Genomic DNA, 15,264 nt, shown 5'->3' on the forward strand with positions numbered 1-15,264 from the left:
GCCTCTTCTGTGCTAAACCCCCACCTCCTTTTATTAAAAATGTATTGGGTTCAAGCACTGTGGATAGTGTGAAAGTTCCCGGTCGTTAGAGAATTCAGGGTTTCTTTCAGTCCCCCTCCCTCCTCCACCCTCGGAAAATTTAAATGCACGCACGGAAGTTTAATGTGTCCACCCCCCTACCCCCCCACGTCCCTCCGAAGATAAATGTCGGAAAGAAACCTTGAGATTGTTAAAAAAACAACAACATCACCCTCATTGGCAACCCCAGCCAGTCAATCACCACAACTCGAGCCCTATAGCCCTAACTCTAACCTCTACCAGTAGGGCGTTCAAACACCGTGATCATACCCCAGCAGGTAGGGCGTTCAAACACCGTGATCATACCCCAGCAGGTAGGGCGTTCAAACACCGTGATCATACCCCAGCAGGTAGGGCGTTCAAACACCGTGATCATACCGCAGCAGGTAGGGCGTTCAAACACCGTGATCATACCCCAGCAGGTAGGGCGTTCAAACACCGTGATCATACCCCGGCCAGTAGGACGTTCAAACACCGTGATCATACCGCAGCAGGTAGGGCGTTCAAACACCGTGATCATACCCCGGCCAGTAGGGCGTTCAAACACCGTGATCATACCCAAGCCAGTAGGGCGTTCAAACACCGTGATCATACCCAAGCCAGTAGGACGTTCAAACACCGTGATCATACCCCGGCCAGTAGGGCGTTCAAACACCGTGATCATACAGAGGCGTAGCTAGGGGGGGGCGGGGGGGGCGGCCGCCCCGGGCGCCGACCCTATGGGGGCGCCAAAAGGGGTGGGAAAAAATTTTTAAAGCTGATTTTATGCTGCAGTTTTGAATTATAAACTGTCTAAGTTAAGAAATGTAATGGCTACACGCCTTTACATACTGATTTAACTGTTTTCTACCTTGATTTCTTAATGTAAAACATATACTCTTAAGAAACAGTGACCGGCAAAACCGCTTTGAAGCTTTTCTTAGATGGGGGGGGGGGGGGGGGGGGCGCTTTTTCGAGACTTAAAACGGAAGAATTTACACTAGATTGTTGAGTCGAGAAACGTTACCGCTATTAAAAGAAACCAATTGTATTAAAACGTATTGTACGATTGTTGAACTGTAAAATACGTTAGTGACTTATCAAGATGGTGCAGGGGGGCGCTTTTAGGCTAAATAAAATAGCAAAATTACACAGGATTCTGAGTAAACAACCTTTAGCTCTCAGAAAGAAACGAATTGTACTGTGCATTGTATAATTGTGTAACATTTAAAAAAAAAGTTAGTTACGTTAAAAACCGCTCTACAAACTTTGTCCAAGATGGTTGTGATGAGTGTGTGTGGGGGGCGCTTTTTTCGCTAACAAAAATCGCAAGTATTTGTACTGGATTGGTGAGTAGATAACTCTCTTAACACTTAGTAAAGAAACCAAGTGTATTAACGCGTAATGTACAATTTCAATAGCCAGTTTTGTTTTAAAAAAAGACGCGACTAGTTCTTTGTAAGATTCTTACGATTCTCTCAACTTCAACGTGAGAGATCCGATACTTTTGATTGATTGCATTACATCTTACCTGGATCACTGAACTATATTAAAGAGAACTAAATATCACGGATTCTTGAATCCCTAAGCCACTAACCACCACTTTTTTCCATGCTCTTATTTCATTCTCCACTTTCTGTAATCTAGCTCCAAGCCATACAGTAAAAGAGACCACATTTAGTTATAGATCCTGATTGAATTTTTTTGACAATGCATTTGAATTCCACATTTTCTTAGAGTGCTAAAACGCGTTTTATTGCTGCTGATTATAATCAGAACGTCATGGGCTATCATTAAATTGATTGTTGCTGCTTCTTCAATCAATACAATTAGTTCTGCATTTGTTGTTGACGTTGTGCGAGCAGTGTTTCTTCCAGACTTTTTTCTCCGGGGGGGCACTTGAAATTTTCGAGGGGGGGGGGGGGCGGTAGACTTTCTTCGGGGGGGGGGGGCGGACACTGTTAAACGTATATATTTTCTATATATAAATTATATAAATTTCATTTCGTTCGAGGGGGGGCGGTAAAAAAATTTCGGGGGGCTTCGCCCCCCCCCCCCCCAAAAGATGCCTGGAAGAAACTCTGTGTGCGAGAAGGCAGGGCAAATCTGCGAAATCCAAGACTACGAGCTGTTAACATCCGTTGGATTCCAGTTTGTTTTCTCTAGCTTGTTTTGTCATACCATCAACCAATCAACGAAATACCCATGTCGTATTCCAATGTGAACAATAAATATTTCTGATAACTTCTTCTTGTATGTCACTTGTGTGTCCTTACTCTAACAAACTTCGAATCCAACTATGTACCATATCACAACAGAGATCGTTCCAAAACTAGAACATAAAAGGCTGGTCTAAACATATTAGCGTTAGCTACAAACTACCTTCTAACACAGATCAGGCTTATTTTTTTTTACTGACATTACTAATCTTTCGCAAAAAAAATTAAACGCATCTTAATGGGAATTAAATTGTCGTAAAGTTTTAAGGAATGGAAATCATACAATGTAATTATTAAACCTTGTCCGGACTGTAGCATACACGCTTACACACACGCTTACACACACAAATACACTCTTACCCACACACAAGCTTATATATAAACACACTATCACACACACATAATTATACACACACACATGTATATATATATATATATATATATATATATATATATATATATATATATATATATATATATATATATATATATATATATATAAGCGGGGGGGGGGGGGCGCCAAATTGAAAGTTCGCCCCGGGCGCCGGGAAGGGTCGCTACGCCTCTGTGATCATACCCTAGCAGGTAGGACGTTCAAACACCGTGATCGAGCCACGGCCAGTAGGGCGTTCAAACACCGTGATCATACCCCAGTAGGTAGGGCGTTCACACCGTGATCATACCCCAGTAGGTAGGGTGTTCAATCACCGTGATCATACCCCAGTAGGTAGGGCGTTCACACCGTGATCATACCCCGACCATTAGGGCGTTCAAACACCGTGATCGTGCTATGCGAGTCCCCGGCCACTTAACGCGTGCTTGCACGGACGAGTGCCGCCATATTGCTAGGGCGACAGGCAGGCAGGCAAGGACGTGTAACCGAACGAGATCTGGCAGACCTGTATTGATTGCCTTTCAATTATTTACTGCAATTGATTCATTGATTATTAGTTGCATATCACATCTAGGGATCGGTGTGCAACATGCCCTGAACTGTACAAGCAATGAAGCGTTGCGGTGCCTTCAACTTAGGCCTATCACTATCAGAGTAGATCTGGTCTAGGTGGCAAAGGTTACCCAAACTAAGATGACTGGATGTACAGAATCTAACAAAAAATATATAAAACGAGTATGAAGAGTGGTTTTTTTAACGTAAGGGAAAACTAATCTATATTATTATTATACTAATACCCCGCGGTATTCTTACACAGATCCAATCTTGTACCCCTATAATGGACTTATTATTCTTAAGTTAATAAAAATGAACTCTATTAAAAAAAATACTGAGTGCCCCCCCCCCCATTCGACTCATAGACTGCTAAATATTTCGCCTTGAAACTTGTATTTTCTTATCTAATAAAATTCTGTTTGTATTTCAATCAATCTCTATAATTCTATAAACAGTTCAATTCGAGATCTAGAATCTAGCTATTTTATTTTTAGTAGTCCTATGATTGTAGCACTAATCTATTGCTGAAATTATAGAATGGCTGATTACTGATTAACTAGACAAAGGTTTAAGTTACGTTATAAATATAAAGCGAAGAGCAGGTTGTGTAATTGAGAATTGCTAAATAGGTAAGCTAATTAGCATGGTGCACTTTTAATATGACTAAGTTAATTTAATTAAAACAAAGATAAGCAACAAACTAAGCTAGCTAAAAATACTAAAATGTGAACAAGTCTATCTACTCGAGCCTAACGTGTTTAAGTTTAACCCGGATATGATTCTCCTTCCACGATCTCTTGCGTGGTGAAAGAACATTAGTTTTAAAATACCGAAGTAAACAAGAAACTACATGTTCGCATTCATTTTTGCTAACTATTGGAATTTATCGATTCTTGTATTGAATCATTAATAACCGAGAAGTACTTATCTAATTCAGACTTTATATTTTGAAAGTGATTACTACGTTTGATTATAAAATATAGTCAAACTATTGGAAAATGGCTGGTGTTCTTTTTGAAGACATTTTCGATGTTAAACACGTTGACCCAGATGGCAAAAAGTTCGACCGAGGTGAGTACTCACATTTTTCTAATTTATTAATTTAATAATAATATTATTAACTTTTGTTTCGTACTTTTGCTACAGAGCTCACCATTCATTTAAACGAACTTTTTTTCTGTTTTTAATGTGACCTACTAAATATTAAAAATATGTTGATTGTTGGCCATGGTCCAACTGCGTTCTGCCTTTCATTCTGTCACCGAATTCAACGAAATTCTTATTTTTAAGTTAGATACTTAAGATCCCAGAACCAGAGTCTAATACCATTTAAAATTAGACCTAGCAATTATTATAATACAAAGCTTGTGTCCTGTCATTGATCATCGACAGCAGGGCCCAGCCGTAGAACTAGTTGACAGGAAAGCATGCTGTACTCTCATAGAAACGCTGAATAGCTTATTCTTTGAGGCATAGCTGTTAGTTTTACCGTAGTCTAGCAACAACACACACACTCTGTGCGATCGAACCAGCGTTCTACCCGGCAAACCACTACATGCTATAACACGTTTTCAGAATTCTAGTATATGAGAGCTGAGACCTTTGAATTAATTCACAATGTTGCACACAGCTTTCAATGTGATTGGTTACTATGAAACCAGTTAGATGACTTAGACTAAAAGTATTAAAAAAAATTGTATGACACCTGCAACTGATTAGTGTTAAGCCAGGCTAAACATGGATGCCTCAGTCAAACACATCTTTAACAGTTACATAAATTGTCTGCAGAGAATGTTCTCTAGTATGAAATGGAAGGTAGGCTTATTTTGTGCTTTAAATTATTAGACTGCACCATTTTAGTTTTATTCCAATTTTTTTTCTTTGGTGTATACATTATAAATTTAGCACACATCTTAGCTGATTACTATATCACTAAACTCATTAATATCACATGCATTTAAAGATTCCAAACTATTATTTTATATCTGAAGATTAATAAATATAAGTCCTTACACAGTAACAAAGTCTGAAATTTATAAAAACGCAAAACAATTAATTAAACAGATTATTTCCATTTTGACTGTTTAAAATGGCACTAACTATATAACACGAATGATGATATATAGCTGTAAAAAAAATTAGACAAATCTTATTAATTTGTAAAACTTTTAAAATTTAAAGACATCTAATTTAGTTTTACCCTCATGCAATCATGATTGTCTTTTATTGTAAATTAAAACAACCTTTTTCTTCTATCGATACATAATCGAGAATTCTTACACACTTAAAGATAAGTATATATAAAAAAGTTGTTTTATTTTGTTTTATTAGTGTGTTAATTTTATTCATAGCATGTTTTAATTAGTTGCTACTCAATATTTTTTACTTTATTGCTCTTAAAAATAGTATCAGGTACACATTTCCGGTAATTTGGCTTCTATCAATGGTGTTAATTTTATTTTCTGGCCATTAAACAAACATGTTCAATACAATTCTCATTCATGCTCTGCCAGTTGTCAACATTTTTGTAGCTTTGCCAGTCTGAATTCTTGCTATTATAGGGTGGGATTTTTTTCTCCTTCTGGTTGCTCCACATTGATGTGTGTAGATTAATTTAACACCTGCTGTAGTGAATGTGTTGGAGTGATCACCATCAATATTATATGCTGTTACAATATGTAGATAGTAGAAAACAATTCGAGTTTGGGCAGGTGAAGTAGAGTTTACCCCCCCCCCCCCTCCACCATACTGTAATAATTAGTTGTAGTAGCAAATGATGGTTACTTTGAGCAGGTGAAGTAGAGTTTAACACCATAATACTGCTACAATTGGGTGGGACTTATTTGGTCCTTTGAGTAAATTAGTATAGTTTAACAATCCCAAACAAAGTGGCCTCTGTTGGCACTTAGAGAAGTTGAAGTAGAGTTTACCATCCCATTTGTTTTAATTAGCGATATAAGCCTCTAGTCCTGAGACCACAATAGACCATGTTTTTAGTACAATGTTCGCCCATGATGAGAACGTATAACAGCCCAGTGTGGTGAGACTGCTGTACGTTTGGTTGCCATGGTGGTATGGCTGCAGGCTAAAACCTATATTGCCGTGGTGGTATGGCTGCAGGTTCAAACCTACGTTGCCGTGCTGGTATGGCTGCAGGTTCAAACCTACGTTGCCGTGGTGGTATGGCTGCAGGTTCAAACCTACGTTGCCGTGGTGGTATGGCTGCAGGTTCAAACCTACGTTGCCGTGGTGGTATGGCTGCAGGTTCAAACCTACGTTGCCGTGGTGGTATGGCTGCAGGTTCAAACCTACGTTGCCGTGGAGTTATGGCTGCAGGTTCAAACCTACGTTGCCGTGCTGGTATGGCTGCAGGTTCAAACCTACGTTGCCATGGTGGTATGGCTGCAGGTTCAAACCTACGTTGCCGCTGTGGGTTTCTTGTAACAGTTTGAAACGTTAGGTTGTTATCAGAGCGTGTGAGTCCCAGTTCTCCGTCCAGTGCTTGAATGGACATGCACGTTTCTGCTCGCCTCACGTGCACTCCGTGACCTGCATGTACTCACTCTAATGGTCGCCATGCTGGGCTATAATTAGCTCCACCGCAGCGCGCACACGACCCCGGGTTGTGGCGCGTGCTGTCTGTATGACACACCTGTGCTTTCGGACAGGTACATTGTGTCTAGTTGCAGGAACAGTGTGAATCAGGTGTGTTAGAAATGCCGAACACACCTCTGTTTTCGACAGGAAACGTGTGTTTCGTGGACTAGGCGTCGTAGATGTCTCTACAACAGGCTGGTGTTTTAGACAGGTACAATGTGGATTAGGCGGCAGACGTTGCTGAGTTTTGGCTTTGTTTTGTGGTAGCTTTAGTAACAGTATTTAGCAGTGTTTTATGAGTGACTGTGTTCAATTAGTTCCTACAGCGTAGTCTTGACGATATGAATTGTTCCAGACATTAACTATGTGAGTGGCTTTGGTGTTATGGTTCTTGTATGTTTGTTGCCGTGGTCTAACTTGTTGCGTGTCTGTAGTTTAGAAATGTCTGCTGGCGTGCTACGGACGGCTTGGTCGGGTGGTAGCGCATTCGATTGCCAACTGGAATTCGTGCCCCGGGCTCGAGTCCGTAGGACGTCCCTGAGTCCACCCAACTCAGATGGGTACTTGACTCACGTTAGGGAAGGGTTGGTATAGCGCTGACCACATTACCTGCATATGCTGAGGTCAGTGAAACAGGTGAACTCTTGCTCCAAGGACCGAACGGTTCGAAACGGTGTTTTACTTTTGCTCACGTGTTGCATGTTTAGTGTTGTCTTCATTATGATGGAGTAGGTTTTCACTGCATTAGCCAGTTAGTGACACGCTACACTAGTCCAGCAAGTGACACGTTAGTTGTTGTGGTACCCACATCCATGGTGATGCTGTAGGTGTAACGGGAAGGTATCCTAGCCCGAACTTTGTTTGATTCAGATCAAAACCTATCCACGTTTTTTTTTTTGGGTCGTTACTTCTGGCTTGTTTCAACTTTCTGTACGATCGGCCGATTCTTATTTAGTCGACACTTTCATGAATTGTGGTGTTGGTGGTCATTTTTGTGTGTCAAACTTTCGGGTATCCATGGGCAGTTTTATTCAACCGACTCTTAGATAACATGCGGATATAGGTAAGGTACTGCACTTATCTGCTAAGTATTGCATAAACAGGTTAGATACTGCATATATTGTCAAGGTAATTCATATATGGGCTAGGTACTGCACATTTCGGCTAGGTTTTGCATATATGTATTATAACACTGCACATAAGTGCCAATTACTGTACATTTGAGCAAGGTGCTTTTGAAAGGTTTACGATAAAACACTATCGCTCTGTGCTGCACATATAAACTTTGTGCTGTACTCGTGGGCTAGTTCATGTATTTGTAGGCTAGGTGTGGCACGTGTAGAATGGTACAACACCAGCATAGTGGTAGACTATTTGTATACCAGTAGTTTCAGCCAGTTTTAATGGTAAAATGTACAAGATTTGTATACCATTATTGTTCCAAGTTTCAACCAGTTTTAATGGTAAAATGTACAAGATGTGTATACCATTATTGTTTCAAGTTAAGCTTGTTTTCACTTGCCATAGAAAGCCTTCAGTTGCTTAGCGATGCCTTGTTATTGTATTCGATTACCGGTATTGTCTCCTGGGTAATCGATTATTTATCGAACTTGCGAGTACAGACTTGATGCCCATACAAAAAAAACTGACACACACCTTCTTAATATTTATTCATCTATTCACACGTGGATGATTTATTTATGTGATGCAGGCACCGGTGATTGTTCCTTACTTCTTGGCTGGTAAGTTTGTAAGGCGTTTCCCGCTTCTGATTATAGAGAGAGGTTAGGGCTATCTGATCTATTTAAAGAGTGTATACTTGCTACAATAGAAGCAATAGATCGGGCTACGGGCTGATGCTGCAACTTGCTAATTATTTTTTCAGGCTACTTGTTAAGGTTTGGTCGTGCAGCATTTTATTGTATCGAGCTAGTGGCTACATGGTAGTCATTTGGAGATGGGGCTACTGGCTACATACTTGATTCTCGGGCTACTTTCTAGGGCTACTATCATATTTTGATCTGGCTACTGGCTACATATTAAATTCCCAGGTTACTTTCCTGGTCTACTAGCTGTATCATATTTTGATGGTGCTACTGGCTATATACTGGATTACCCAGGCTACTTTATATGGCTACTATCATATTTTGATGGAGCTACATATTCGATTATCAGGCTACTTTCTAGGTGTACTAGCTGTATCATATTTTGATGAGGCTACTGGCTACATACCAGATTCCCCATGTTACTTTCTACATACTTTTTGTCAGGCCACTGTCTACATGCATCTCCCGCCACACTTCTTGCAAATTACTTATGCGTTTGGTCGAGCTAGTTGCTACTTCTCCAGCATAACGAAGTATAAGCTATATTGTCCTGGAGATTTGTGAAAAAGAGCAGCTTTGGTACAAATACCCTCCCTATCCCCGCCCCGCTAGTTTTTGATGTCATCCTTCTTTTACCCTGGTTTGATCGGTATCTGATTATCGATCTGCCATCGATCGCTTAATGAACACAAGAATGTCGAGTATTGGTAGAACGGAGGACGGGGTGGGTATTGATGAGTGAATTCTTCATGAAAAATGGATTGATTGGTTCGTAAGGATGTGGTGGTGGATGGGGTGGGGGGGGGGGGCGCACGTCCCAGCCTGTCCTGGTCACGTGACGTCTTGCAGGTCTCAGCACGTTCTAGAGCAACAGGGCCTCAGTGGTTGCCAATGGTTACCACTTGATGGGGGGGGGGGGGAGTGGATACATCTTGAAGTTGGTAGCGTAGAGTGTAAATCTTTGTATAGGTAGCATGAAGTGGCTACATTTTTTATAGGTAGCATGGAGTGGCTACATCTTTGTTAGGTAGCATGGAGTGGCTACATCTTTGTTAGGTAGCATGGAGTGGCTACATCTTTGTTAGGTAGCATGGAGTGGCTACATCGTTGTTAGGTAGCATGGAGTGGCTACATCTTTGTTAGGTAGCATGGAGTGGCTACATCTTTGTTAGGTAGCATGGAGTGGCTACATCTTTGTTAGGTAGCATGGAGTGGCTTCATCTTTGTGTAGGTAGTATGGAGTGGCTACATCTTTGTTAGGTAGCATGGAGTGGCTACATCTTTGTCTAGGTAGCATGGAGTGGCTACATCTTTGTTAGGTAGCATGAGGTGGCTACATCTTTGTGTAGGTAGCATGGAGTGGCTACATCTTTGTGTAGGTAGCATGGAGCGGCTACATCTTTGTTAGGTAGCATGGAGTCGCTACATCTTGAAGTTGGTAGCATGGAGTGGCTACATCTTTGTGTAGGTAGCATGGAGTCGCTACATCTTTGTTAGGTAGCATGGAGTGGCTACATCTTTGTGTAGGTAGCATGGCTACATCTTTGTGTCGGTTAATGACGCCTGTGTTTTGTATACTCACACAAAGCCAAAAAGGGCATTCGTAGCATTCATGCGATTCGTATTTCAACAGAGCCAAAAAGGGCACTCGTAGCATTCATGCGATTCGTATTTCAACAGAGCCAAAAAGGGCACTCGTAGCGTTCATGCGATTCGTATTTCAACAGAGCCAAAAAGGGCACTCGTAGCGTTCATGCGATTCGTATTTCAACAGAGCCAAAAAGGGCACTCGTAGCGTTCATGCGATTCGTATTTCAACAGAGCCAAAAAGGGCACTCGTAGCGTTCATGCGATTCGTATTTCAACAGAGCCAAAAAGGGCACTCGTAGCGTTCATGCGATTCGTATTTCAACAGAGCCAAAAAGGGCACTCGTAGCGTTCATGCTATTCGTATTTTAACAGCCAAAAAGGGCTCTCGTAGCATTCATGCTATTCGTATCGAACAGAGCCAAAAAGGGCACTCGTAGCATTCATGCTATTAGTATTTTAACAGCCAAAAAGGGCTCTCGTAGCATTCATGCTATTCGTTTTTAACAGGGCCAAAAAGGGCACTCGTAGCGTTCATGCGATTCGTATTTCACCCGAGATCACGTGTCTGTAGTGACGTAGTGTACTCCTCCTGTTCCATTGATACAGCATGTGCTCTAGATATGGTGTGTCGTGCTCCCGCTGACCTCTAACCCCCCTCCCCACCTTGCATACATCGGAGGCCCTATAGTACCTTACTAATTAAGTATGGGTGGGGGGGGGGGGTCGAAATAGATTGCCCATGCCACGTGACTAAACCAAGCCATACATATGAAGCCATAGCGGCCAAAAATACTTTCGCCATTTCTTAGAGATGCCCCCCACCCTCGGGTAGTTAAAGTTTGGAACCAATAGATTGTGGGGCAGTGCGGGGGTTGGGGGGAGGGGTGAGTCCAGGTTTATAAATGGCGCAGGTATCAGAGCGAATTATTTATTGAAGAACATAAATAATGGACGCACGTGAACACGGGAGACCAACATTGGAGCCACACTCTCAGGGTCTCCATAAACCCACGTCAATAGAATTGATGCTTTGTTTTTAAATGTAGAGTGTCTAGGTGTATATTTTATCCGATGTTAACCTCAATAAGACGCTTGGCAACGCCATTTTTTTAAATAACTGGGGCATTTCTTTACGATTCCCTGACTCTGTGTTTTGTCCGTTTGTTGTGTGTTGATGTTTGTGGATCCGTATGATGTATATAGTTTCTTGTTTTTTTTTGTGTATGTGTATGTTTGTTCATGTTGTGCATCCGTAAGTTTTTTCTCTTTTTTTTGTAGATCCGTTTTTTAGTAATCATTGATATAGGTAACATTGTCTTTTTGTGTGTGGCAAATCTTGTAACTCAAAAGTGACCCACTTCTAATGCAACGATTTCGTTCAAGCTTCATAGACACGTTCGACTTTGATGACAATGCAATAATATCTAATTTTTAATTTAATTTAACATTAAATTAGTAATAAAAAAATTAATACAAAGATTAATATATTCAATCATTAAAGGGGATATAACAGTAGAATTAATCTCAAGCGTGTACTCGATCTGTTTCACATGGTTAGTTGTTTGTCACGGACGGTTGGTTTTCACTTGCGTTAAGATGTACGGCTGGTTTTCACTGGCGTTAAGATGTACGGTTGGTTTTCACTTGCGTTTAGATGTACGGTTGGTTTTCACTTGCGTTAAGATGTACGGTTGGTTTTCACTTGCGTTTAGATGTACGGTTGGTTTTCACTTGCGTTAAGATGTACGGTTGGTTTTCACTTGCGTTTAGATGTACGGTTGGTTTTCACTTGCGTTTAGATGTACGGTTGGTTTTCACTTGCGTTAAGATGTACGGTTGGTTTTCACTTGCGTTTAGATGTACGGTTGGTTTTTACTGGCGTTAAGATCGGGTTTTAAAGCAAATATTTTAGTCGTATTTGGTGTCAGTTTCATTAAGAACGAAAAAAAAAAAAGGAGAAAAAAAATACAAATAAAAAAAAACCTTTATAATAATTAGGTTTTAATTGCAATTAATAAAACAAAAAAAAAGCTTTCTTTAATGAAAGAAATTTTTAGTGCATATAAAAATTTATTAAAGTTTAAAAAAATATATAATTTATATTTTCTCCTATTGTAGATCCGCGTGTATTACCTGCTTTTTCTCTCATATTGTGTATTGTTTTTTCCCCTCTCATTTTATAGATCCATGTTTTGTCTGTTCATGTTACATATCCACATGTATAATCTGCTGTAGATATGCAATACTACCCCCCCCACCCACCCACCCCGGTCATGTAGTCTGTTACTGGGGTACGAGACGTCGTATTGTGTGCAGTAAATTCTCCATGTAATATCGGGCAACCCTACACTGTGTGTGTGTATCTACCCCCACTGTGTGTGTGTAGGTCTACCAGTAGATAGGATGAGACGTGTTGCGCCTAGGTGGGAAGTGAATTCATCGAAAGTCTTACGTGGTGTATCTGTATACCGGGGGATACCCCACGCCTTTCTATTCTAACCATCATCTCCTTTCTACTATGTCGAATTTCTTTAACAAGTGGTATACAGTTAACATGTGGTTTGTCATTTTTTTGTCCATTCATCTTTCTGTATAATGTATTTACCTTATTTAATTTTTTTTTAAATTAAATTACATATATATATATTTTTATTTCAGTGTCCAGGCTGTTCTGTGAAAGTGAGTCGTTTAAGATGGACTTGATCCTGGATGTGAACACACTGATCTACCCCGTGGAACTGGGTAAGCTTGTTCTCTGCAACCTATTGGTAGTTGTCGTTCTTGGTTGTAGGCTGCATCATGTATCCATTGCTACATCATGTGTCCATTGTGGTGATAGCCTCGGCCACAGATATTGCCATTTTGTTCTTATTTAAAATATCAAACAGGTGACTGTTCATGAAATGTCATGAGGGCTAATCCCTAAATGACAAAGTTCCATAAACACAAATTAAAACTAAAAAAAAAAAACATTCTTATGTTTAGAAATCCAAAATTTATCCCACTCTTTCCTCAACCCCTCACTCTCTCTGGCACAAAAGTCAATTTTCCCACAATACTACACTTGAGCTCTGTCTTTAGGACATACTTGAACCCCGCCCCCTTGCACCCCCCCCCCCCACCCCAGCTTGTTTGGCTAGTTTGGGTAAAAGCTGCTGTGCACAGTATTGACTCTACTTCACCTGCAATATGCACCATCAGGTCTGGACCAGTACTTTTTTCAAAGGTGCAGTTAAATCAGTGTCATTGGATAACATCTCAGTGGTTAAACATCCAATGGTTACCCTTTCAGTGGTCAACCTTCCACTGGACCAACCCCCCAGCCCCCCCCCCCTAGTTAACTCCTGACTGTAGACCCCAGTCAGGCACCACACCAGGTCTTGGACCACCTGCCACAAACCTCCCACTGGACCAACAGACATATGGACCAACTGACACCTGGACCACCTGACACCTGGACCACCTGACACCTGGACCACCTCCCACTGGACCAACTGACACCTGGACCAACTGACACCTGGACCAACTGACACCTGGACCACCTGACACCTGGACCAACTGACACCTGGACCACCTGACACCTGGACCACCTGACACCTGGACCACCTCCCACTGGACCAACTGACACCTGGACCAACTGACACCTGGACCAACTGACACCTGGACCACCTGACACCTGGACCAACTGACACCTGGACCACCTGACACCTGGACCACCTGACACCTGGACCAACTGACACCTGGACCACCTGACACAAACCTTCCACACTTGCAGGAGACAAGTTCCGTCTGGTGATAGCCACAACACTGCGAGAGGACGGGTGCCCGGACGACGGTGAGTTCAACCCCACCAACACAGGTCCCAGCCGCGCTGACCAGTTCGAGTACGTCATGTACGGCAAGGTGTACAGGATCGAGGGGGAAGATGGCGCCTCAGACTCGTCAAGACTGTAAGTTTGGTTTCATTTCATTCAACTGCCTGTAACACATGAGTCACACACTTCTCCACTTACAAAATATTTATGACTTTAACATTTACCAAAACAATAGCTAACACCTTTTCCGCCAAAACTTAGTACACCAAACACCTTTTCTACCAAAACCTAGTACACCAAACACCTTTTCTACCAAAAAACCTAGTACACCTAACACCTTTTCTACCAAAACCTGGTACACCAAACACCATTTCTATCAAAACCTAGTACACCAAACACTTTTTCTACCAAAAGCCTACTACACCAAACACCTTTTCTACCAAAAAACCTAGTACACCAAACACCTTTTCTACCAAAAAACCTAGTACACCAAACACCTTTTTTACCAAAAAAACCTAGCACACCAAACACCTTTTCTACCAAAAACATACTACACCAAACACCTTTTCTACCAAAACCTACTACACCAAACACTTTTTCTACCCTTAACCAGTTATCCCAAACTTCTACTGTAAACAAAACCAATCCTTAGAATAATCCAACCACCAAAACTCCTGTCTTCCTAAAAACCAATTGCCCAATTATTTTTCTTTTATAACCCAATTACCACAAATATTGTTCTGCCAAAATAACCAATTACACAAAACATTTTTTCTGCCTAATACAAATATTTTTTTTAACCAAAAACAGATCTTTTCCAAAAAATATTTTTTTTACCAAGTTACCTTAGTCGTCTCATGCAAAAAAAAAAAAACTGCCACACTTTTTAGTCATAAAATATTGGTGTTATGAAGATTCAAGTTTTAAAATCCTACCACAAACCGGACCCACTATTAGCTATAGTATTCACATGTTATTTTTCCAAGGTGAAAACAAAGGAATCAATTAATAACGACCTTGTCAGAAAACAATGTCACAAGTAATTATTTCTAAGCAAAGTAAAAAATTTCATTTAATTGAACCTGATTCTACCCTTCCCCTATACCCCCCCCCCCCCCCAAAAAAAAATAAATTAAAAAAAACCAAACAAATTGCTAAAGATATGCTGTGATAACCTAACAATTTGAGTTTTAATTACTATGTAAGCCTTC

General features: G+C 40.9%; 1 protein-coding gene across 4 annotated transcripts in view; it reads left to right on the forward strand.

The window, feature by feature from the left end:
* The first annotated feature begins 4,020 nt into the window (after window positions 1-4,020).
* LOC131958624 (DNA-directed RNA polymerases I, II, and III subunit RPABC3-like) overlaps window positions 4,021-15,264 on the forward strand; it is a 44,951-nt gene continuing 33,707 nt past the window's right edge. The window contains exons 1-3 of one of the 4 annotated variants that reach the window (XM_059323755.1): window positions 4,021-4,296; window positions 12,897-12,980; window positions 14,014-14,188. In XM_059323755.1, the coding sequence (XP_059179738.1) occupies window positions 4,224-4,296; window positions 12,897-12,980; window positions 14,014-14,188 (332 nt within the window). In that variant the 5' untranslated portion in view covers window positions 4,021-4,223. Of the gene's footprint in view, window positions 4,297-4,843; window positions 5,041-6,947; window positions 7,034-12,689; window positions 12,798-12,896; window positions 12,981-14,013; window positions 14,189-15,264 lie in introns of those variants that run through there. The other 3 variants (XM_059323756.1, XM_059323758.1, XM_059323757.1) reach the window with 3 other exon arrangements.

Source organism: Physella acuta, unplaced genomic scaffold, assembly GCF_028476545.2.
Source record: "Physella acuta isolate Inbredline_101_S28 unplaced genomic scaffold, ASM2847654v3 ptg001346l, whole genome shotgun sequence".
In the NCBI taxonomy this organism is placed as follows: Eukaryota; Metazoa; Mollusca; class Gastropoda; family Physidae; genus Physella; species Physella acuta.